We start from the raw sequence: 25,991 nt of genomic DNA, 5'->3' as shown, positions 1-25,991 counted from the left end.
AACTCTCCACACACTCTAGAGAATTCCAAGTCTTTCAAGACTTCTCTACAAGCTTCTATAAGAATCTAGAGTCTTTCACTAACCTCTCCAAGACTCTAGGTTCTTCTACCTTCTTCAAGAATTCTCTTGGACATTCTAGAGTCTTCTATTAACCTCTCCAAGACTCTAGATCTTTCCCCATCTTCATGATCAAGTGGCGGGTCATGACAAATGGCCCTCCTAATTTCATCTGCATTATACATTATCCTTTCATTAGAACTCGAAAGACCTTCTGTCCACCCTTTTTTAACAGGTTTTAATGTTGTTTGTCTCTTATCAACGATTCTAAAGGGAGATTTGTTACATTTAACAGTTAGATGTGATCATAATGTAGTAGTCCCATTCTTGCTTTCGGCAGCAAATGTTTTTGGACAGTAATTGCATTTCGCCCTAATTTTACCTCTTTTAGCTTTAAATTGGGAGAAGTGATCCCAAATCTCGGAAGTCTCTCTACCACTATTCCCAGATTTAGAAGGTTCTTTAGGAGTTGTTCTTTTTTGCTTTTTAGGAGGAGTGCGTCGATGAGGAATGTTCTTACCTTGTTGTTGTTGAGATTCTGTTGGCACAATCGGAGGGTTGTTGTCAATCACTAGCGATTTAGTTCCAAAAGTTGTAGCTTCCATCGAGAAAGACAATTTCTGTATATAATTTTAAAAAGATTGTAATTTGTAATAAATCAGCAAATTGATAGCAATATAAATAAATTTGTAAAATCTTAAAGCTAATTAGGAAAAACAAAAGGCTTTTTTCTTATTTGAACAAATATTAGTTAAACTCAGATCAATCTTCAATTCTTTTTACACCCATTTTCAGAAACACAACAGTGGAAAACCTTCAAGTCACATTTAGGAGAAACCAACTTCAGAAAGATCCTAGCGGTCTCCTCTTGCCTTACCTTAACGCCCTCTTTCTCCACCAAAACCGCCGCCACAATTCGTTCATACCCACCACCTCCTTCAGCCACAAAAGTTATCAATGCCGTCTGCACTGGTCCTAAACTTGGATTATAAGCAGCAGATTCCAATGGCTTGTAATGGTGTAATGGATTTTTATGAAATGAGAAGAAGAGAACAATGGCTGTGAAATGAGAAAGGGATCTGATTTTTGGAGAAGATGTAGCCGAATAGGGTTTTCTAATTATATAACATGTTTTGGGCTTTCGATTTTCATTTCCTTCTGGTCTATTTTTTTTTGTATATTATTTAGATGAGCTTCTCAAATCCAAATTTAAATGTAAGAAAGAAAATAAATATTATGATAAATTTTAAGAAAATATTTATAAATTACATTTTAATAAGTATTTTTATGTATAACATAATTTAAAAGTAGTATATCTATAATCGGGTCGGTTTGGGTTCGGTTTGACTTTTTTTTAGTTAAAACCAAACCAACCCTATAATAGTCGGGGGTTTTTTCCAAACACCAAACCAAATCAAACCAAACCACTAGTCGGATTTTTTTTCCAATTTGGATCGGTTTGTCAGTTTGGTGCGGTTTATCGGTTTGCCCTGTACAGCCCTAGTTACAGCAATGTTCGCAAAATTTTAATCTTAAACATCTACCTGTTCTTAAAGATAGAAATAAAATATGTGTACATTATCTTTATTTTCAAAACTTACTAGTAAAAATATACTTATATGTTGGTATTGTTGATCGCGCTAGTAACTAATACTATTCTTTATATTTTAAAGCAAATACAGATAGCAAAATCACCTTATTTGGATGCTAAGATGTGTGACATATGCATTAGCGAAAACAATGTATGTATTAGTTTAGAATTGCTAATCAATTCAATGTAATTTTAACTTGCAAATATCTTAACCAATTAAGGGTCGTTTTACAAAAGATATTAGAGAAAATAATGTATGTAATAGTTTAGTATTGTTAATCTCTTGTTTGGTATATTTATCAGATCAACTTATGTATAACTCTAATGCAAATATTATTTATATACCTTATTTTGTATTATTCTATGTATAATTAATACAATATAGCAAATTATGGTATATTAGCAATATCAAAGTTATTAATGTATGGTCACAATTGCTTCTGAAAGTATCAAAATTAAAGAATGTGGATGGTATTTTTATAAATGAATATTACTTTTTTCTTTTTAGAAATTATGCAATGACTGATATTTTTAAAACACTAAATCAAACAGTGAATAAGAAATAATATCAAAATAACTAATGTCAGTATAGCTAATTCTTGCATTACTAAACTCTAAAGAGGACCATGAAACCAATGAGGAAGCTCTAAAGAGATATAAAACACATGAAGGAATATTTTAGAGTGCTACTATGTTTTGTTCTAATTATGTATTATATTAAAAAAATCTAATTAATGAATGATTATTAGATAATTAATTCAGTGAAGAAAATAAGTTGTAATAAATGAGTAACATAACCATATAATCAATAGGTAGGTTCCTAGGTAAAGCTTATCTATGATCTAATTATAGTTATTATTTAAAAATGCAAGATAAGATAAATCTTGCTCATTTATTTATAATAATAAAATAAAGACTACAACCCACTAATAAATTTAGGCAAAGATCCAACTTTTTCTTGAATTTGCGAAATAGTTCAAATTTGTCTTTTATTAATAATTGAATTAATGGTATTAAATAACACAAAAAACTTTTTAACACGTGAACCGAGTTTTTCATAAAGGAAAATTAACATATTCCCCCATAACTATTTGAAATATGATCTTCTCTTGAACTTTGAATAATAGGATCAGTCATCTTTGACCACTAAACATTGGGAAGGTGTAATTGTATAATTAGGTACATGATGATATAACGTTGACCACTAAACATTGGGAAGGTGTAATTGTATAATTAGGTACATGATGATATAACGTTAACCGTATTAGGCTTTTTGATTATTTTATTGTTAATTATAATAATTTCTTTTGTATATATGTAGGTTTGCAAAATTGCTGTCAGAAAAGAAGAAAACCCATGCAATCAAATCCCTCTGAATTAATGATTCAAGTTAATTAAGGCCTTGGATTTTATTACTACTTAAATAAAAGATATGTCAAATTAAAGAATAAGGGGTGCATGTGTTTGCCCATCAAGTCTTATGTGTTCTTTAATCTCAAAAATAAAGAGGAGATGGATAAATTTCAATAGAAATATCCCTTCTTGTTGTTTTGTTTAGTTCTCCTTTGATGTTTGATATTTTTATTGGAGTCTAACTATATTTGATTGCACGTTGTAGGATTCATTCTAGAGTAGGACTCCCAAAAATGAAGGCACCCCAATCATTCCACCACAATCCATGTTGGTGAAATATCTCTCTATGTAATATGCTAAGAACTATGTAATCTTTTGATTATTGTGTTATATATAAATAAAATATGTAATCTTTTGATTATTGTGTTATATATAAATAAAATATGTAATCTTTTGATTATTGTGTTATATATAAATAAAATTATCCTTCTAAGCAGAAAAAAGAAAAAGACATATTTGTCTTCTTGTGCGACGGAATTTGAATGTTCTATTTAAATCCTGCAAGAAATGTATAAGATTTAATAAAGTTATGCTATAAATGTGTTAAAAAAATATTACTCCTTATAGTATTAATTATCAAGAGAAATTTTTAAAAAAAAATCATGTTATACTCATAGTATTAATTACTTATTCCTTAAATTATTTTCAACACCTAAAATTAAACATCAATTAATATATGAATATTCACTATAACAAAAGACACATTTAATGACAAAAAACTTTCTTCTTCTTTTTTTTTGTTATAAAAATACTTTCTTTAAGTGGCAATTGAGTTAATGTCCTAGGGCGCTAAAGTCTTTTACGCCATTTATATAAAGTGTTGGTTATAAATTTCATATTATATTAACCCAAACGGTCTAATCTAACTTTCAGGCCGGATCCCAACCGAAAGGTGCTAGACGGAGTAAGGGCAAGCAAGATCAAGAAAGCAGTTGGTCCTATATGTAAAACCATTGTCACTAAATATAGTATAGCGACAATTATATTATTGCAGCAAAATCCCTTATTTATTGTAGCAATTGTGATAAAAATACATATAATATCAATTATTATTTCTTAAATGATATGCAAAGTTCAAACTTGATGAGTAAAAGTAAAAGTAAACGGAGAGTATTCCTATGTCCCTATTTCTAGTGCGCACCGTTTCACATAGTACTCCCTATGTCCCTATTTCTAAAACAAATCTCAGATATTTGATACATTGTCTGGAGCCAACGTATTATTGTTCTGATATATAGTATGACTATACCGTCTATACGTAAGAGTTAAATAACTGACATATATAACCATTGTAAGAATGTTTTGAGTTTAGGCTCATTAGACCAAGCATGTTGCATTTGAGTTTACCAAAATCCAATAGTTTTTTCTCAATCATTATCATATATTAACTTGAAGTTATTGTAGAAATTCATAAATTTCAAATCTTGAATACACGGACATGTTGCATTATTATCATATTGTTACCTAAATCCAAACAAAAAATAGGAAAATTACCTAACAGAGCGAACATACGCCCCTGACGAACCATCAAAGCCAAGAAGAGAGAACAACACAAGAATATATAATAAAGAGAAAAGGCAAGCTTATTAAAACAATTCATCCCTGGAAATCATTGAAGCAAAGAATAATCAATCAACGCCTTGCCAACGTTCAACTACAATTCAAACAAGAAAAGATATTGTGGTTCTTGAAGACCAATTACTGAGTCACTTGTCGACTTTCACTCCTCAAACTATCACAAGGTAAAAATGGGTGCACAGAGTTACATACACGTCGTGGTGCGTGCAAGTTATTCTAGACACTGTCGTTATAATTTGAAGAAAAAACATTTAAGTTCCTACATTTGGCTCTCCTTTGAAAGACCAGTTATGAGGAGGCAATGAACCAACAACAAAAGTCCATCCCCCTCAACACCTCTCCCTGCAAACGAGAGAAGTTTTGGTACGGAAAAGATTCCCAGCAATCTGCCAAAGCAAAACTTGGATTTCTGCATTCAAGTAATGTGTGATCCATGCTGGTCTAGAACTTGTAATCTGGGTTATCTCGGAGGCCAAGCTTAGAAAGAACGAGGCAGTAAGAGTCCCAATCTGTCCTTCGCAGATACTTCAATAACTTCTTCCTATTTTGAACCATTTGTTGTAGACCCTTACGAGAGTGCTTATCCTAAAACATTTGATCACACATTTGAGCGACAATGTATAAAAAAACTATTTAAAAAAAAGAGAAATAACCAGCCACCCACCCAACCGCTTATATTAAAAATAGCCAGCAGATGTAGCACAATTCATGCATAACCATGTATTAATCTATGTATACCAGCTACAAAATGTAAACAGTGAATCTGTCTGGCTCCTTGCACAAAGATCCCTATAAATAACCAGCTCGTAATAATCTAAGCAATAAAGTTCTATGACAAGATAATAGATAAAAGATTAATGCACCATCTTATACAAGTATTGCAACTCATAGACACCAGCTAATGTGTCATCTATTGTTTTTTTCCCCTCTGAGTAGGCATTTCAAGAACAATAATCATGCTTTACCATATGAAAATGACCAACAATGTGCTAATTAATGGAGATTTTGGGACACGTATTCCTGCAAAAGATGCTTAATTGGGTACAATCAGCAGAAAACTCACCTTTTTGTGAAGAACGGTAGATAGGTGCTTTATTTTTGTTGTAAGCTGAGCCACTGAAAACAAGAAAAGGCTAACATCAATATACAATGTAAAAAACTATAAACATCATTGAAGCAGCTCATATGTAGCTTGCTTGAAGGTGTTTTACTTCAATTTGAGTATTACGTTTAAACAAATCAAATTCAAGCAACTTCCTTACATATGTTTTTTTTATATGTAGAAATAACATCTATCAACAGCAATAAGGTATCAAGGAACTTTGGAGTGTCCGCACACATTGCAAAAAGAAAAAAAAAAAGGAATAGATTGCAATAATCTCGCTTATGCCTAGGTACCCGAAAACCGGTTTTCCCGAAAAAATAGAAACAATATGACTTATGATACCGGATCCGAAATGGAAATATACGCCCCTGAATGTCCGAAGAATCAAAAGAGATGCTGGTATAATATGGGGTTTCCCCCTCCAGTGGTATCAGAATAGGTTGTATTAAATTTTCTTCTTGTTTTCCTTTAATTCTTATCTTTCCTGAAAGTTATCACATAATTCTCGCATGACACTGTGTATATATCATTTAGTAACTCCAAACAAACGATGTATTTTTTTTGAGAAAGGTAATGTTGTATTCCTCAGCAATGAGGGTATGGTAGCAACCAACAAAAATTACATGGCAAGTAATCATAATTAGAGAGCCTAGGAAATCTACTTTTTGTTCTACTTCATCTATATCCTCTTCTTTACACCAAAAATATAGAGTTATTAATGCAGTTTTCTTTAACTTTCTACATTGGGTTAGTAATATTCTCAAAAAAGCTATTGTTTCTTTCCCTCCAAATTGACCACCACAAGCAAGAAGGGACTAAACTCCACCATTTTTTCTGTGAATTTTAATCCTACCTCTTCTCATCTAACAGCTTAGAAGGTCTACAGTATGCTCAGGCTGATCTAGGGTTCTTGAATAAGGCTGAGAAACATATACCAAACCTGAGCAGTAACTTAACAATGGAGAAACAAATGGTTGTTTGTTTCCTCCTTGTCACTGCAGTAAAAGCACCGAGAGACAATCTGAAAACCACTCCTTTTCAGTTTTTCCTGAGTCAGACATGCTCTTTTGCATACCTGCCATGTGAAGCACTTGACCTTGGTTAGAGTACTGGATTTCCAGACTTGTTTCCAAGGCCCAGAGATGCCCCCAGGTTGTGTAGACAGATCTCTTTTTTACACTCTTCCAACAGAAAATTTTCCATCCTATCATGTCTCCATCTAATTGCATCAGGATTAGTGTTTAATCCAGGGAAGTCATCCAAGCTGTTGCAGTAAGCTGGTCACTCTCTCCACCTCCTAGTCATTCAGAAGCCTCCTAAAGGTGATATTCCACCCTTGATGAGACCAAGTCTCAGCAGTAGATGCTCCATGATTGTCACAGAAAGAGAACCGGTCTGGAAAGTCCTCCATGAGAGAGTTCTGACCAATCCACTTGTCTTTCCAGAATAGAATCCAAGTCCCCCCACCCACCTTGTAGCATATGCTCCCGAATAGTTTAGGCCACTGATTCCAGATAGACCTCCAGACTGAGACCCCATAGGTGCTGGTCAGTGTTAGAGGTCCAATGATCAGTCTGTCCATATTTGCTAGTGATAACATCATTCGAAAGAGCATGGCTCTCTTTACTAAACCTCCATAACCATTTTGATAATAAGCACCTATTTTGCAGACCTAAATTCTAAATACCAAGTTCATCTGATTTCTTACTGAGTTGAGCAGTTTGCCATTTGACCAGGTAAATGCCCTTTCCTTCCTTGTTGCCCAGCAAGAGGAAGCCCCTCCTATGTTATCCAATCTGCCTCCACTTTAGCAGGTAGAGGAGTTTTTTATGGAGATGTCAAGAAAACATTTCTTATCCAAAATCATTGTCGGAAAATCAAACACCGCAAGAGATTTATCTTTCTCTGTCCCTTGTTCCTTCCCTTCAAGTTTTAGCAACCCCAGATCAACACACATGAGCCTTTTCTCCAACCTCGTAGAAAATACTATTTTTTTCAAATAAAACTCATTGGTGGTGATGGGTGGAACAAATGGAGAAAAAAGAATTACGATGGAACATCTCCATCCCCATATATTAATTATGCAAAGATTAGTTTTATCAAAGAGTCAACCAAACACAACATTTGTGGTGATTATTTTTTCTTGGCTTAATGGGCAAATAGACACTTCTTCCTCGGAATTTCGTTCCCGGCCACCCAACTCCATGGGTTTTCATCCTGATACTTGAACATGCCCAAAACATGTGTTTTAAACATCTCTGAACGTTGTACGTGCTTATATGTCAATTGATCTAGCTGAATTGGATAAAGTGTGTGGTATGCACGTCTACGAGCATGAATCGGTGATTTTAATTTTAAAAAAGACTGAACTCAGACATAAAAAGAAAAGTAAAAAAATGCTGAGAGATCACTCCTCCTCCTTTCCCATCTCATTTCTCATCTCCTTTCTCCCTGGTTTTTTTACTTTCTATGCTGAGTTGAAGTTTTGTTTGGACATGTAATTTGAACTTTCTATGTTGTATGTTTTCTCATAAATATAAGAATCTCATAAGGTATAAAACTACTAAAATTGTTTCAATTCTTTATACCATCTTACCAAATGAGTAAAAATTTATAAAATCGTATAATACATTATCACAAAGCTATTCTAAAAAAATACAACATTTATTGATCAAACTTTAATTCTGTTAAAAAAATTGAATGAAGTAGAAATAAATTTAGTTGATAAATATTTGATAAAAAATAATGAATTTTGTGAATCTAAATGGTAAAGTAGCAACTAATTTGAAGTAATAAATAAATTTTATATTTGTGAGAATAATCGTTATATGAGATATAAGTATTAATAAGTAATGATATGAATTATAATTTTATTTACATATGAAATAAACAGTTAGTAGATATAAATGTGGTTTTTTTCTTACAAAATATAAACTTGTGGGTCAATTTTGTATTTGAAAAATCCCAAATCATGATTTGAAATTCTCAAATCATGCTTTTTGGAGAATTTGGGATTTCATCTCATGATATGAAATCACGAGATGAAATCAGTGTGAAATCACATGTCCTAACGCTGATTTCATCCCATGATTTCATATCGCGATATGAAATCGCATGTCCAAACACCTACCTAAACAAATTATTAGATGAAGGAGGAAAAATGAACCTCTAGCACTTTGATATTAGAGCCCTCCCCCCCCCCCCAAGATTAAACAAATTGTGGTTGAATAGCAAACAATGCTAAAACCAAAACCAGACTTCTCATCATGAACCCAGACGACAACTTCGACCTCTTGTCGAAATACTGAGGAAATAGATATTTGTCTTCCTAGACGGTGTTAAGGGTGATGACTTTTGAGATCACTCTTTTTGTGGATAAGTGAGAGTTTCTAAGGATTCTTGCAGCATGTGGATGAAGGTGGTGTTCAGCTATGTTGATTTTGATGGAATGAAAGGGGGTTGTTTTAGGCGAAAGTTGTGTGTGTTCTTGATGAAGAGAAGGGAATTACTGAAGATTCAAGATAGAGGGATGGTGGGCTAAGGTTGTGTAGAAAAACGGTGGATCCGTGAGTTTTGTTGTGGTCAACTCTATTAGAGACATCTGGCATTAGTTAGAATTTTAAGGAGGAGATTACCACGGGAGTTTTTTATGGAGATGTCAAGAAAACATTTCTTAGCTAGAGTATCTGTCGGAAAATCAAACACCGGCCTGATTGATCTTTCTCTGTCTCTTGTTCCTTCCCTTCAGTTTAGCAACCCTAGATCTACACGCATGAGCCTTTTCTACCAACCTCATTGAAAAAGCTTTTTTCAAATAAAACTCGTTGGTGGTGATGGGTGGAACAAATAGAGAAAAAATAATTACGATGAATTGGAGATTTTTTAATATAGTTTTGTGAAAATAAATGATGGCATAGCCTGATTTTATCTAAATGTATATACTGATGTTATCCCCAGCAGAATGATTGAGTGACATGTAGAGTAACAGGTGGTTAACATAGGTTTTGGATAAATTAAGGTGTCTGAATGAAAACCCGTAGAGTTGGGTTGTTTGGGGGGGGGGGGGGGGGCAAAAATAGATCTTCGTTCAAGTACGAGTGTCTATTTCACTATTAAGCCGTTCTTTTCTTTTGCATCCAACCAAACATTGTATAGAACTTGTGCATCCACTTGTTTCCTAACATCTTAGTATCACAGTGCCTTTGTGCCTTTGTAAAGGGTCGGCAGATCACTGATGCACCCCTGATAGCTAATGAAGTCTTGGATTGGAGAATCAAGAGCGGGAAAGCAGGCATATTATGCAAACTCGCTATAGGAAAGGCTGTTGACCAATTGAATTAAGGTTTCCTTCTCAACATGCTCAGAAAAATGGGTTTTGGAAGAAAATGGCATATATGGATAAAGTTCAATATTTCTTCTGTGAAATACTCAGTGTTGGTCAACAGAAGCCCTGACGGTTTTTTCTCACCTCAGAAAGGCCTTAGGCAGGGAGACTCTCTCTCTTCCTTTCTATTCATTCTGGCTATGGAAGGTCTCACTTTGATGCTAGACAAAGCAAAGGAACTGTAGTGGATCCACGGTTTTCAGGTTGGTGGAAACCCATCCACCTTAGTCAATGTTTCACACATGCATAATGCAGACAATACATAGATATTTTGTGGTGCTTCTGCTGCCCAAGTACCTTAGTCAATGTTTCACACATGCTTTATGCAGACGATACATAGATATTTTGTGGTGCTTCTGCTGCCCAAGTCATCAATCTTAACCTAACCTTACTCATTTTTGAAGCACTCTGGACTTCATATCAATATGCTCAAAAGTACCATTTTCCCCGTGAATGAAGTTCACAATATAGAAGATCTCTCAAACATCCTCTATTGCAGAATAGACTCCTTTCGCACAACCTACCTAGGTTTGCCTCTGGGAGCCAAATTCAAGTCCACTGATATTTTCAATGGTGTTATTGAGAAAGTTGAGAAAAGGTTAGCTTACTGGCAGCAACAATATCTCTCCATGGGGGGCAAGCTTACCTTGATCACCAGTGTCTTGGATATCATCCCTACATATCACATGTCTCTTTTTCCTATGCCTGGTCAAGTTCTAAAACAGCTAGACAAGGAAACTCGCAAGTTCACTCTAGTCAAAAGGCCTAAAGTCATTCAACCTAAGGCAAAAAGGGGGTCTAGGGATCAAGAACGTCAAGTTTCACAACATAAGTATGCTAATGAAATGGTTATGGAGGTATGGTCAACCAGGAGCAGGCTACTGGAAAGATGTAATTGATGCCAAGTATGGGTCTCTGAATCACTGGTGCACTAGACAAAGTTCAGGGACACATGGAGTAGGATTATGGAAGTATATTAGCAGTTTGCATTCTGATTTCTTTCAGAAATCTTCTTTCAAGGCTGGAAATGGTATGCACATTAAATTCTGGGAAGATAAAGGGCTTGGGAACATTGCTTTAGAGACACCTACCCAAGACTACCAATTTGCCAGAAACAAGAGTTCTAGAATTGATTTGAAGCAAGATTTTTGGAAAGTAACAATTCCATTCAGTTCGCTTTTGGAAAACTTGCTGATCACGGATTAGTTCGTTTTGCGCCGCCTGCCCAAAACAGAGACAACAACATATGGAGTCCCTCTTTCAGAAGGAACCCACAGGACTGGGAAATCAATGACGTGATTTCTCTACTTGCAACACAAGCAGATTTCAACATTAATGAGCATCAAGCAGACAAAATCATTTGGGGTACACCCAAAAAGCGGGAATACACGGTCAAGGAAAGTTATGATCTGATGTGTTCACAGGATGGAATTCTGGAGGATTGGCCTTGGAAGCAGGTCTAGAGGACCAGGCTACCATTCAAAGTTACATGCTTGTCCTGAACAGCTCTAAATAATGCTTGCTTGGCACTAGATAATCTTAGCAGAAGGAAAATTACTCTAGTAAACAGATGTTATTTATGCAAATAGAATCTTGAGAGTATTAGCCACTTGTTTTTGCATTGCCCCATCACAACTGACATTTGGAACTTTTTCTTCTCTCTCTATGGCCTTTCCTGGAGTATGGCCGGGTGGATCAAGGAATCCTACATCAGCTAGATCTCTTGGAGAGTTGACAAAGCCATCCAGAAAAACTGGAGGATGATCCCAGCAATCATTTTTTGGGTGATCTGGAATGAAAGGAATCACAGATGCTTTGATGGAATTTCAACCCCTACCTCTCTGTGAAGACTAAATGCTTAGTTAATTTGTTCTGTTGGCATTTCCTTTCACCTGTCAATAGCGTTGACATGTTTTTGGATTTTGTTAGCTCCTTAGCTTTAGCTTAGGCTACTTGTACTAGTGTTGAAATGTTTTTTTTTGCCCTTCTGTAGTAGAGCTAACTGGTCACACCTTTTGTAATTTCGCATCTTCCTGATGCCCATTCAATGATAATCTTTAACATTATCAAAAAACATCTCAGTAGCACTTCTCTACTTCAACCATCCGATTTTGATTCTTTGTGTAACATCTTCATCTATTATTTCATTCTCCTTTCAATTTTGATTTATGTGTAACATCTTCATCTATTATTTCGTCCTCCTCTGACAACGAGCCTGGATAATAAATTATTTACCTGCCTTACTGTCACTCCTTGATCTCTTTATCTCCAACCATTACTTGTTGAGAATCGTTTTTAATATACTTCACCTTGTTTATGTACTTACTCCTCTTCTGTCTTTAGTCGCACTATTTAAATATTTCATTATTTTTCTTCATCAAAAAAATATTTCTTTGCCTCCTTCTTGTGTTCTTAGCTTTTGGAACATGCCATCTAGGGCTATTTCTCGAGCTTTACCAATCACCTTCTTAGCTCTCTTATACTCTTCAAAGACTACTTTGTCTTCTCCTATAGTACGTCTTTTAGCTTTGATAACTCTTTGCACATCTTACCGTCTACATTCCACCATTGGCATTCCAGTGGTCGAGGTCCTAAACCTTTAGACACCCTAACACTTCACTTGCTATTTTTTCAATCAAGTTGACATTTCATTCCAAAAGATACATGCCTCCCCCTCTAAGTTGACATCAATAGCATCTCCAAGATAAAGGCGAGGAGATGGAAACGAAATTAAAATGACGGTTTATCAGCTTCCGTGCCAAAAACCAAAAAGATTCACTATTAAGAACAATTTGTATTTCTTCTGGTTGATCTTCCGAGAAATCTGCTAGGGGCCAACCCTAACAGATAATTGTAGGCTTCAAAACTCGGGAAAATGAGTCCACTTCTCTATCTTTCTCCACCTAAATACCAAGCTTAGTTCACATGGCATATGGCTTGAACCTATGACCTAAGTGACACGTCGTACAACTTTCGCCACTTAAACTAAGCCCTAGGAACTATTTCTTCTTGTGTTGTACTTCACCAAGTGATTTCAAAGGGTCACAACTTTATGAAGTAGCTCTTTATTTTGTATTCCATAAGTTGCAAGGTTATTTCTTAAGACACTGCTGCACCCTCTCTCATTTGAAGCTTTCAACTAATACTTCAGTAAGTGCAAATGAGAGCCTTAGTTATCCCATTATTTTTAGATTCAGGCACTCTGTTATGTTGGTTTTAGTCATTTTGATTACTTTGGTGCACTGTACTTTCTGAAGTAGTCGAAGAAAATACTTGGGCAGCAAGATCTCTGTCAGCTTAAACATTTGACTGACTACATCAGCTGACTAGCTTGACTTGGAACTTGGAAGTCATTACCTTCCCTTGGTCCCCAAATTGTAGGTCATAAGAAGAAAGGAGATTCCAAGATTTTTTTGGTCTTCATTCTTTTTCTTTTTCTTTTAGGATGGCAACATGTATTTCAGTCTTCATTCTTGTCTTTTTTATGACCCAAAAAAAAGGACAAGAATGAAGACTGAATCCTTCACATTTCTCCAAATTAATACTGCTTTGTACATGATATAGATATTCCCTATTTGTACAATTACTATCAGCAAAACAAGGGGATGAATTTAAACAGCCTTAGGAAAAAGTCATCGCAGACCACTATTTCAATGGATATAAATAGAATATTAAGATGGAGTACAAGCATCAGAGTGGATTAAAATGCTGGAAAGTGGTGTTAGGAGTAGAGGATAATGTCCAATGGAGGAAGAGTGATTGGGTAGTTTTTGAAACAGAAAAAAGAACATAGAATCTGCTCAAGTAGGAAGTATCTAGAACATCATACGTAGAAATAAAGAAGACAACTTCCAAATTAAACCCAGATACAAAGTGCCCAACGGAACCTTAAAAGTAGCATAAAGAGCACCAAGAATATCAAGTCTAGAAAGAAAAAAAAAAGGAACACAGGTGAGGAAACCAAGATATTAAAAAAAGCAGTTAAATAGGTTCATACATGATCCAGTCGGAGCTCTTGAGGTCTGTATGCCATGAAGTTAAAGACTAGAAACTAAAGGTAGAAAAAACAAAAGTAGCAAAACCTTAAACAACATGACATCATAAATCTAGATCACTAACCTTGAACACGAGCAGATCCACAATCCGACTCTGACATTTTAAATTCATCTCTCACTTTTTGTAGCTCCAGTTTCATTTTTTCCCCAGATGACATGTTATCTGGGTGAAAAAACTGTTCAAAATTGTCGATAAGTTATTACATTCACTTAAACGAATGACAGCTGCATTGACAATAGAAATCAGATCACTGATGCTACTTCCTGTGCTAAACGAAGTACAAACAGAAAGAAATGATCAGAGGATAAGAAATCAGGGATTATTCTCTGAGAATTATGGTTGCAAACCAAGATCACCATCAACCATGCCTAGCCTTTTCCTTCTATAATTCTTTTTCTTGTTTGCGAAATATATATATAAAAAAAATGGCCAAATTGATCAAATTGATACACAATATGACAAAAAGCTAATATACGTCTTCACATTAAGTCATTATTTTTTATTAAGTCTTCACATTAAGTCATTATTTTTTATTAAAATGGTAAAGCAAGAACATAACTCGTATGATTGCCTTCATCTTTGGCTGTAATGCAGCTCAAGTGCTGCTTTTATATTTTTAAGCCAAATGCATCCACCTTCTATTAAAAATAGGAACGATTATGCTTGCTGCTCCGAGAATTGTTGAAGGCAAAAGACCATTATGATTTCTGAAATGAATGCTTAATACGTGACTCCGTATTCAAAACCGAACACTTAAAACTATTCAGTGAAGGCTGGAAATCAAAAGGGTTAATCTGAAGGAGACATTTGCCATGAACAATGGAATTATAAGTATAATGCTATTTTTCCTGTGACTGAAAAATCCATTTGAGGCAAACCCCACCAACCACAGCCTTCAAAACTCGGGGATAAATGGGCCCATCGCTCTAACTTCTCCACTTAAAATACCAGGCTAATTCATTTGGCGCAAGGCTGAATGATAGTGCAGGGCTCGAACATGTAATCTAAGTGACAACTCAGAAGTCCCTCAACCTTCGTCACTTGAACTACTCCCTAGAGAAGAATTAGAAGTAGCAGAATCATTGACAAAAAGACATTTGAGAACAAAATGCTACTTGCCTTTTCAACCAAGTGTTCTTTTGGTGGATGCAACATAAAGCTTGGAGTACCACCCAGCTGGCCCAAGACATCAAGCCTCTGAACTGTAAAAAGTAATTGTAATGAACAAATGAAGTATCATAAAAGATATTTTCAATATACTCACAAAAAAAAACATTTTCTGCTTACAAGGAAGCACCAAATATAAATCTAGGTGCAGTATCAAAGAACAGAAGTATTGATATTAGCCCTTGATGAACACTGCACTTTTAGCTAATGAATAAGAAATCCATGTGTGTTACTAGAAAAATGACCACTGACCCACTAATCGAACATACAAAGATTGCAAAAATATTGCAAGAACAAGAAAATCTTTTGATACCAGTGTGAAGGCTTTACACATTTTCCACAATAATGTTACATTTTATGAGTAAGTTTTGCAAGAAACTCTTCCACCCATGGTATTTTTTGAGAAGCTCTCTTATGGAACTGGGTTCCTAGAGAAGAATCATCGAAAAAATTATATTCTCACAAGATATGCATCAGCATCAATGAATCAATCAGTAGCCACTTCGTATGACCTCAATTAGTTCCAAATACTTATTACCACAATAGCTACACTTACATATAGTCATTTATATTTATAATTATAATAGTGGTTGTACGGACATCTTTTGTGCATCTCAATTATTCCATGGGGTGCCTACTAAATCCTACCAGCACAGACACTGAATAGCTCATCCCCCAATGCTTAGGAATATAAAAAATCACCTAGCAGTTCTTTTTCTGTAGGATTTGATCCAAGTCTCCCATATTTATCATTTCATCTATTAACCCCTAGACCACACCCCTGGTGCAAGCTACACTTGCATTTCTTTCAGCAATATACACATGTGTGTGTGTTGTGTGGTGTTATTCAACAATGCATCAGCTTTATGCTTAAAGTTCCTATGGCTGCTTGTTTACAGTTGACCACACTGCATATTAATATAACACTAACTAGATCACTCACAGCATAACATTCAGCATACATGGTTCTACACCGGTTATTCATATAATCCAATATATAAAAAAACACCGAAACTGCACCCAAAAAATTAAAAAATGCAAACTCACTCATTGTCGTCTTCTTAGCCTTTAGATCACCATCTTGAGTCAATTTATAAAGAGTCTCTTTCAATTCCCTATACACGTCACCAGCTGCCTTCGCCTTGCTCTCTTTCACCTCAATCTCCCTCACCTTCATCAATCTGTCGTTCAACTCATGCCACGAAAACCAACCCTTCTCCTCCTTCTTTATCGGCCTCAACATTTTCAACTTCTCCCCTAATTCAGCATGAGTATAACTCCTAACAAACTCCTTCATCCCTTCCTTATCACCACCCTCTTTATCCCTCACCATCATCTCCTTCCCGAAAATAGATGCAGGCAAATTTCCACTCCCACCAATCACCATTCCCGATCCTTTCACATCATTACCCATATCAGGTCTCAACTTTAAAGTATCCTTATATCGCGAAAGTGATAACGGATCATACAAATTCCCTCTATTCTCATTCTGTCTGTTGTTGTTGTCACCCAGGTTTGCACGAAGCGCATTGAAGTCAAAGTTTCCATTTGAGGGTGGTCTCAGGTTCGCTGCAGCCTCAGACCTGATATTATTAACACTTCTTTTAAATAGTTCTTGAAATGACGGCGATGATGGTGATGGTGATGGTGATGGTACTGAACCAGCACGGATGCGGAATTCTGCAAGGCTTTTTCTAACTTGGTCAAAAGCTGAATCTTCTGAAGATGGGTTCTGGGTATTATTGGCGATAGATGAAAAAGAGTGGGGTTTAAGTGTAGGTGTTTGTTGGGGTTCTGATGGAGGGTTTTCGGTGTGTTCGGGATTGGGATTTGATGTGGAAGAAGAAGAAGAAGAAGAAGAAGAAGAGAAGAACATTGGTTTTGATTCAGGGAAAAGTTTGAGTTTTGGGCGGAGTTGAAGGAGTTTAGTGGTGGTCGCCATTGTTGAGGTTCTTGGAGGTTTAAGGCTTTGTAAAATGCTGATGGGGTTTTAGGTTTTGTGTTTCTTCAGAGATGACCATGGCAAAGGCAAACAAACCATTTTCTCTTCCCTAAAGAAAAAACAGAAATATGAATAAAAATGACCAAAAATAAATGGAAAAGACTCAATATGCTATCAAAAGTTTGAGTTGGCTCATTTATATCATTATCGTTTGAAAAAAAAGGTTCATTTATGTCATCATTTTTTAACTCTAATTTTGCAAAATCATCCAAACAATTTTTAATACTTTTTCATTAAAATTTTGAATTAAATGCATTTTTTTGTCATTTTTCTTCAAGAACACATGAAGAACATCAAGAACTTCAAATTTTCAACTTCTACAATATTTTACGAGATTGCCTCAAATTTCAATAGTAGTATTCCTTCGTACTAAATATCAAAATTTAATATCTTTAGAGCTCGAATTCAACCTAACCAAACAAGACACACGTAGAATTTTCTCCACAATTCCAAATCACTTGAAATTTTAAACATAAACTCAAAAAATACTATGTTAAATTTTGATAAGTATGTTATCAAGTGACAAGTATTTTGAGAGAAATTATAAAAAATGACAAGTATACGGGGCTTGGTGTTGTTGTTTTTAAAAAAATATATATATTATAATAATTAAATTTTTATTTTTATTAAATTATAATGAATATATTCAAATTTTCAATCAATATAATACAAAAAAAAATAAAAAAAAATATGAATATAGTATTTTAAATATAATTAAAAATATCAAGTAAAATAAATTTAAAAACATTCCACAAAAAATTCACCATAAAAATAGATAAATATAAAACAATATAATATTGCTAAATAATATAAATTGTTGTTTTCCTTTTAAAGCTACACAACTTTATCTTTCTTGGCCGTATTAAAGGGAGAACTGAAGTGGAGAAAATAAAGACTCGATTTTTGGGCTAAATTTGCTATCACTTCGCCAGAAATTTCTTTGAGGTTTTTCAATATCTCTGTTTCTCTTTCCTTTTCGTTTTCTGGGTAATGTTCCAATGTGGGTTCAAAGTAAAAAAAAGTTCCACTTTGATTTTCGTTGAATAAAGTTTCTTGGCTTGCTTGTTAGTTAGTATTACGCCATACAAATCATGTTTTCATTTACTTTAATCTTTATGTTCTTTGAACTAGTAGAGGAAATTTAGCTCACAAAGAGAAAAGGGTTCTTTTTATTTGAACATTCTCTGAAAGACACTTTTTTTATTACTTTGATTAACATTTTATCTTGTTATGACTACTGTTGTCTTTTCTCTATACTGCTTTGGACTGTTTTTACCTTGAGTTGAGGATATATCGGAAACGGTCTCTATATTGAAGGGGTAAGGTCTGCCTACACTTTTAACTCCTTCCCGGATCCCACTTTATGGGATTACACCGGATTTGTTGTTGTTGTTGTATACTCTTAAAGACTGACGTACAATCTTGTATTTATATGATTAAGCAGCAAATGAAATGATGTTTTTTTTTTGTTTTGAAACTGGTTATGTTGGTAGAAATGATGTTGTTAACCTTTTCAATAAACCGTGGCTATCAAATAGGGAATAAGACCTGAGCCAGGATTTGAAGCTTATGGGTTCGGGATTTTAGTCTTTTTTGAATTAAGAAATTGTACATATTCTATTGATTTCTTAAGACAAAGAAATACAGGATTTGGACCAAAGCTAAGGGTCCGGCCGAACTTATAAATAGTCTAGCTCCGCCCCTGATGAGCACTTTGATGACAATTTATAGGGTTGTTAAAGTAAGTATAGTTTAGGACCGTAAAGAAGCAGTTGGCTTGTGAACCAATTCTCCAACAGAATACTCTGCATCATTTCCATATGATTTCAAGCTTCTTTGGAGTGCTAGAACTTAAAGCTTATGGGTTTGGGATTCTAGTCATTCTAAGTTATTGGGTTCTGTTAGAATCATAGGAATATTCTATAGCATATGTGTAAATATAGTAGGTAGATTGATTTACTTCTAGATTTACTCCTATATTAATCAGGTATTGATTTGTATTGATTAGGTATTGATTTTTTTTCCTTTTTAGGACATGTATACTTGGCTATTTAAACCCCAATAGCTTGTGGGAATAATCAAGCTGAGTTCTCCCTCAAACTCTTGTCTTCTCACATAATATCAGAACTTTGTTTAGTGAGAAAACAAGAATAATAAGAGAACAAAATTGCTGAGAATTTTTTTTTCCAGCAAAACCTCCACTGTTCCGCAATTCCGACACTCTCCATGTGAATTTTGATTCCATATACAGATGCACTTGCTTGATGATAAGAAGTAGAGGCCTTATGTTGCTGAAGCTAACTGAGCACATCAAATTAGTTTCCTAAGCACTTCCTTTTATTTTTGTTCTGTTGCAGGTAGTTAAACTTTACCACAGACTCTATTGGCTGTTGATTGCTTCTCCTATGTCCGGTCAGATGGTGCTTAGCTACACCAATTCATTTGCATTATTTCGACCTAAATTTAATGGTCATTTTATTCCCTCCATATACCACACAGATGTGTTATCCTTGACGAGGCATGTGCCGTCCACAAATGCTCTCTCCGTTTGTCAGCTTCAGGCATCAAAACTTCATGATAGTCAAGTCACCGTTGCAAGTGATGTTAGATATGGTGGTAAACAAATTATAAGTGTTGATTTGCCACTGTATGACTACATATTGTCAAATGTTAGAGAACCAAAGGTGAATGCACTGGCTGCAAATCCCATTGTAATTTGAGAAGAGAATCAAACGTGGGGAAACAAATATAAAAAGAAAAGATAAAGGTAGGAGGTACTCTATTAGGTATTCATTTGTTTTCTCTTTGGTTGGATTTCAGATTTTGTGTGAACTTAGGGAGGAGACAGCAACAATGCAAGGCAGTCACATGCAGGTAATCCATCAGCCTAGGCTTTGCTAACTGTTATTTTCCTTTACCTCCCTCCTAAGTAAGCTATACATTACTGCTGCTCTGCTGTCCCAGTGTTCATGGTTTTGATACATGCACATGATCTCTTTCTAGTCTAAGACTTTAGGAACCTGTTAAGTTTCTGTATTTAATTACGAATTATCTCTTCATATATAAAAAATCTAAGGATCATTTCCAAAAGGAGATTATTTATGGATGTTATTATGACCCTAAACCCTAAGGATCAAGCCTTGGAAACAGCCTCTGGCAGAAATGCAAGGTAAGGCTGCGTACAATAGACCCTTGTGGTCGGGCCCTTCCCCGAACCCTGCGCATAGCGGGAGCTTTAGTGCACCGGGCTGCCCTTTTTTTTTATTATGACCCTTGGTCCCTCTGAACTTATTGGATGTGTGGTTTCACGGCACACAACAACTGACTGAGTCTGACTAAAATAAAAAGAACTCAGTGGTTGTATAAGTTTATCCTTAGTAATTCACTCAAGTTGATATGTGCAAAACCGACTCTAGATTGAATTGAAGAAAATTTGTAACTTTAAATGAAAGATAATCCAAGTCACTCATCATATAATGGAGTGGATGAGATATGGTTATAGGGAATCTTTTCTGGAAGAAGATTTGTTAAGTGTGATAACTTTTGAGCATGCACTTTGATAGTAATGCATGGGGCTATGGGGAGGAAACTTCTCTTTCAATTGCAAGTCTTGAAAGTTCACATTCTCCTCTTTTATGCTCCTTGAGGGGATTAATGCACTCCCTCTGCAAAAGTCTCTGAAGGTGAACTGGTTCTTAATTTTCCCTTCTATATTATTGGCTTACGACTTTGCTATATAAGATAGGGTAGTGATTAGTTGTGATGATTTTTCTCATGAGGAGATTGACAGATACTCTGGACTTCAATATTGACTAACTGTCGTTCTTAGTATTAGGTGTCACCGGATCAAGCACAACTACTTGCAATGCTCGTCCAGATTCTTGGGGCAAAAAGGTGCATTGAAGTGGGAACATATACTGTAAGTCTATATTATGAACTCATCGACATGGTTTATCTTTTTGCCTTATGTTTTACCGACCTCATATTAAAAGTTTGGTACTTTCCTATTCAAAAGAAAAGTTTGGTACTTTCTCGTAAAAAATATGTGGACGTGCTACTCACAATTTATCTTTCAAAAGCCACTCAAATGGCAAATTTAAAATGCCAAAATCTGGGAAATGTGTTTGCTACCGAGACTAGTCGCCAACAATGTATTGAATAAATTAGATTTGTGGCACTAGATGTGTTTGATTATGTGCACCTTCTTCTGTCATACTTTAGTATGGCACATTATTGGAGTTTTCACCTCTCTTATCCTTTATGTAGGTTCTTTTTAGTCAGAAAATAAATCCTCAATTTATGTTTCAAAAGCCACTCAAATGGCAAATTTAAAATGCCAAAATCTGGGAAATGTGTTTGCTACCGAGACTAGTCGCCAACAATATGTATTGAATAGATTAGATTTGTGGCACTAGATGTGTTTGATTATGTGCACCTTCTTCTGTCATACTTTAGTATGGCACATTATTGGAGTTTTCACCTCTCTTATCCTTTATGTAGGTTCTTTTTAGTCAGAAAACAAATCCTCTATGTTGGTTTTTTTGGTGTCAAAAGTAACAAAAAACTAGAGAAAAAGGGTGAGAGGAAGGAAACTTGATCTTCACTTGTACATTCTCTATATCATTCTAAATTTTCCGGATGTACGTGAAGGGACAAATATTTCCTAGTATTCATCGTATGACTGTCTGTGTTGAAGAGTACAGAGATAAGGTGAACCTTATAGAGGTGAAGCGCCTGAAGAAACTAGCCTAAAAATATAACGTAAGAGAATATAATAGCATATTGGCTGCTGGGTGGGTTTTCCGCCGTGGAAGAAGAGGAGAGGGAGTATAGAAGGCATGGTAGGAAGATCTCATCATAGAGGAGATGCTCGACCGAGGCTTTCATAGAGGGACTCATGACAGAAGGCTCACATAGGATAAAGAAAGAGAGGAAAAAGGAGACAGAACTCTTCCTCTGCTTGTGAGTTTTTGCTATTTGAACTTCTTATCTAGTTGGGTTACTTTCCTGGTATTGCAATCCCCTACCCCTTGTCCAGGATACAGTAATCCCTGAGAGTTGAATAGAAACTGGAGGAGAGCCTAAATGTTGTGCTATCAAATGCAGGATAATGTGGGAAAGTTTTTATCCAGATTATTATCTTGCATGCCAAACAACAAATATAGGAATATGCTTTCTCTTTTTGCTTTCAGCTTGAATTTGATAAGATAGAAAGCTGAGAGGCAAGAAAGCGAAGAAGCACACATGGATTAGGAAAAATCCTTAACTGCATGTGTTTGACCCGTCTAATGATTGACCATGTATAGATCAATCTCAGGTTTCTGTCAGTGATGATATTTATTTACATTGCCTTTTAGTACATTGAGTGCTGTTGTTTTTCCCTCTACTATTGGCTGCATAATCGGTCATTAATATGAGTCGTTCTTGCCCCACAGGGATATTCATCCTTGGCTGTTGCCCTTGTCCTTCCAGAAGGGGGTCATTTAGTTGCTTGTGAAAGAGATGGCAAAGCAATTGAGGTTGCAAAAAGATATTATGACCGAGCTGGTGTGTCACATAAGGTGATTCTGGTGTCTCCCTGTGTAATTCATAAAATGTAATCTTCTTGTTATACTTGAGAGACTTGAGAGATAATCAAATATCAGTTTAGAAAAATATGTTTCATATGAATCAAAAGATGTAATCTACTAAAAAATGAAGGTAGTTGTTGACCTTATTATTCATCCATCCACCAATCAACTATGCATCCGTTTCAAATTAAGCGGGGTTTGTTATATGGATTCTCTATATTTGGTTCGGTATTGTGGCATATTCCAATAATGGTAAAAGAATCTCTTCTAAGAAAAATCAAGGTCTTTTTAAAGCTAGAGCTTTTATATCTCACACTTATCCTACCTGGACCTGATTTAAGAGTAACATCAACCAAGCCTTAAACCAACTAGTTGATATCGCCTAAAATCCTTTGTTTACGTTCTGTTCTGTGCTTAGGTAAGTGCTGTTGATCCATAGAAACTCAAGAGTTTTTTAGGCTACTTCCACGATGTGATTTGAGGTCTATGTTGTCTCTTTTATTACCTTCAATCACCATAGTGTTGCTCCTATGGACTGATGTTTTTGGAGGTCTAACCATCTCAGGCATCAATCAACAATTTATTCTTCTATATGTGATACGTCCACCCTTTGTGTGTCGTAATTATTTCTAATCTTGTCCAACCTTGTATTTACTTTCACTTCCACTTTGATATCTACATTTTCATAACACGTATCTTGTGGATATGATGGGCCTTAGAGGCTTCAAATTCGCTCTCGCATAACATGCTAGTCGCGAAATTATTATATATAACTTGATTTTTCATTGTACTAGGTATTTTCTGTCGCATACACTGCTATAGTATCCCTCAACCATTCTTTTCTAATTCTTTGTGATATATCGTCCTCTCTCATGCTATTCTCCTGGAAGACCAATCTCATGTCAGCACTGTTCTCTTTTATGTAGACTAAGCATGCAAATTCTAATTCTTCTAATTCTATATCTGCTAAAATTCTTATATTTAAGAGTATTTTAAACTTTTTAGGGGTTTTAATGGCTGCCTAACATGAAATGTGAACTGTATTTCTCATTTCGTAACGACTGACCATTATTCATGCTTGTTTAGGGTGAAGTATGATAAGTATGTGCTTAAGTGTCTCTGATATTCACATCATTGATGATTTGACTGTCATTAGGTGGACGTGAGACATGGTTTAGCAGCAGATACTTTGAAGTCTTTGATTCAAAATGGTGAAAGTTGCAGGTATTTATCTGTCTGAAGGCCAAGTTTTGTTTAGTTGCCGACTTTTTGATTTTTTTTGTTATAAATGTGCACGTAAATTTGTGGTCAACTCTATACATGAGTGCATGGGTAGAGCTAATAAGGGGGCGCAAGGCGGTTCATCTGAACACCCTTCGCCAAGAAAGTAAACTATATATATGAGGGCAATTATTTTTTATGTATATGTAGTAGATATTGAATTCTCGTGGCTTCGTTATATGTTTACATTATTATATTTTGAATCCCCTTAGTGAAAATTCTAACTCCGCCACTATGAGTGATAACTCTTATAGAATTTATTTTTCTTTCCTTTTTAGCGACTGCTCCTAGATATACTTAGCACCACCATTACAAGGTATAAAATATGTGATTCTCGAGTCAGATACCTAATTCTGAAAAAGCTATCATGGAGTATGGTTGGATTAAGGTACTTCCTAATATGCAATGTGACAATACTAAACCCTTTTTGCCAGTTAAGTTACATTGTTTCTATAAACCTTAGTAGAGAAACTTCCCTCGCTTGCACTACTTCGAGACTGAAGGTTGATGGCTTGAAGAAACAGCAGTAGCTATCAATTTATCTGTCCTAGTGAAGAACAAATTCAGATGTTTCAAATAGGCATAATACATAATAACACACTCAAACTTGGCCTCAGTTGGCTAGTTAACACTCCAATTTTGAGTATGCATATCTAAACACCTCTAATTCGATTGTCTCCATTGTATCAATTGAATACTCCAATTTACAAAATGATTGTCTAGACACCTCCAAAATTTATGTGTCATGTCAGCGTAGGATGTCCATGAGACAATGAGAACACGTTGGAGTATTTAGTTGATATTTGAGACCAAGTTGAGGTGTCTAGATGTGCACTCTCAAAGTTGGAGTGCTTACCTGCCATCTAAAGCCAAGTTTGAATGTTTGTTTATGTATTATACGTTTCAAATATTTTCTATCTAGAGGAAACTGTCCCTTCAGTGACGTGGAGAAAAAGAGGAAATTCATTCACTATATAGCTCCAATTCTATGCAGATATGATTTTGCTTTTGTTGACGCAGAAAAGAAAATGTATCAAGAGTACTTTGAGTTGCTGCTACAACTGGTGAGTTACGTGATCTGCAAATCATCTTAATTCACGTCTAAAATTGCTGCATAGTTTTTAGGCATGGCAATTGGAATTTGTAAATCCGTTCCCTTTCACAGGTGAGAGTCGGAGGTCTTATTGTAGTCGATAATGTCCTATGGCATGGAAGAGTTTCCGATCCACTGGTAAAACACATTTTCCCAGTTTGTCAACTCCACAAAATGATTCATCTTTAACTGATATTTCTTCAGGTAAATGATTCGAAGACTCGTAGCATTAGAAATTTTAATGAAAACTTGATGAAGGATAACCGCGTCAATATCAGTATGGTAAGCATGAGAATTATCTTGTTTCTTTCTTCTTCTGAGAATTTTCTGTTTTTATTTTTGCATTTGGAATGTTCTGATATCATCTCTCTGGTTTTGTTAAGGTGCCTATTGGTGATGGTATAACAATCTGTAGAAAAAGATGAAGCATAAAAAGAGATTGGATGTTGAACTGCCTTAGCCAAGCCATTTCATGTTTTTTTGGGTCTTACTTCTCACTTGGACTTATGTACTATGATCTACTCCTTAAAATACTTGTGTTTTTCATTTACACGATTCTTAAGAAAATATTAATTAGGAGGGGTGTTTGATTATTGTGCCATTATTTATGTCTTTAAGATGTAATATTTCTTCATTGAATATTTACTTTATTTAGTCATAGTTGAGGTGTTTGTTGCCTTCAAGAACAATTACT

General features: G+C 35.2%; 2 protein-coding genes across 3 annotated transcripts; one reads left to right on the top strand and one right to left on the bottom strand.

Annotated features, from left to right (window-relative positions):
* Positions 1-4,673: 4,673 nt before the first annotated feature.
* On the bottom strand, positions 4,674-17,447 carry LOC129888928 (uncharacterized). The gene is made up of 5 exons (XM_055963994.1): positions 16,399-17,447; positions 15,304-15,386; positions 14,248-14,359; positions 5,703-5,755; positions 4,674-5,224 (listed from the first exon to the last, which is right to left on the bottom strand). The coding sequence occupies exons 1-5, from the start codon at positions 17,291-17,293 to the stop codon at positions 5,081-5,083; spliced, it is 1,287 nt and encodes a 428-aa protein (XP_055819969.1). The 5' UTR covers positions 17,294-17,447; the 3' UTR covers positions 4,674-5,080.
* A 760-nt stretch (positions 17,448-18,207) lies between these two features.
* On the top strand, positions 18,208-25,942 carry LOC129888927 (uncharacterized). 2 transcript variants are annotated; one of them, XM_055963993.1, is made up of 11 exons: positions 18,208-18,298; positions 19,711-19,765; positions 19,853-20,037; positions 20,174-20,227; positions 21,189-21,272; positions 22,789-22,914; positions 24,080-24,147; positions 25,199-25,268; positions 25,370-25,435; positions 25,502-25,579; positions 25,681-25,942. In XM_055963993.1, exons 2-11 carry the CDS (start codon positions 19,759-19,761, stop codon positions 25,720-25,722), a joined length of 780 nt encoding a protein of 259 aa, XP_055819968.1. In that variant the 5' UTR covers positions 18,208-18,298; positions 19,711-19,758; the 3' UTR covers positions 25,723-25,942. The 2 variants fall into 2 exon arrangements, with proteins under 2 accessions (XP_055819968.1, XP_055819967.1); XM_055963992.1 differs by having other exon boundaries at positions 19,711-20,037.
* Positions 25,943-25,991: the final 49 nt, after the last annotated feature.

This window comes from Solanum dulcamara, chromosome 5 (genome assembly GCF_947179165.1).
Source record: "Solanum dulcamara chromosome 5, daSolDulc1.2, whole genome shotgun sequence".
Lineage (NCBI taxonomy): Eukaryota > Viridiplantae > Streptophyta > Magnoliopsida > Solanales > Solanaceae > Solanum > Solanum dulcamara.
This window is presented reverse-complemented; position numbering and strand designations above follow the sequence as displayed.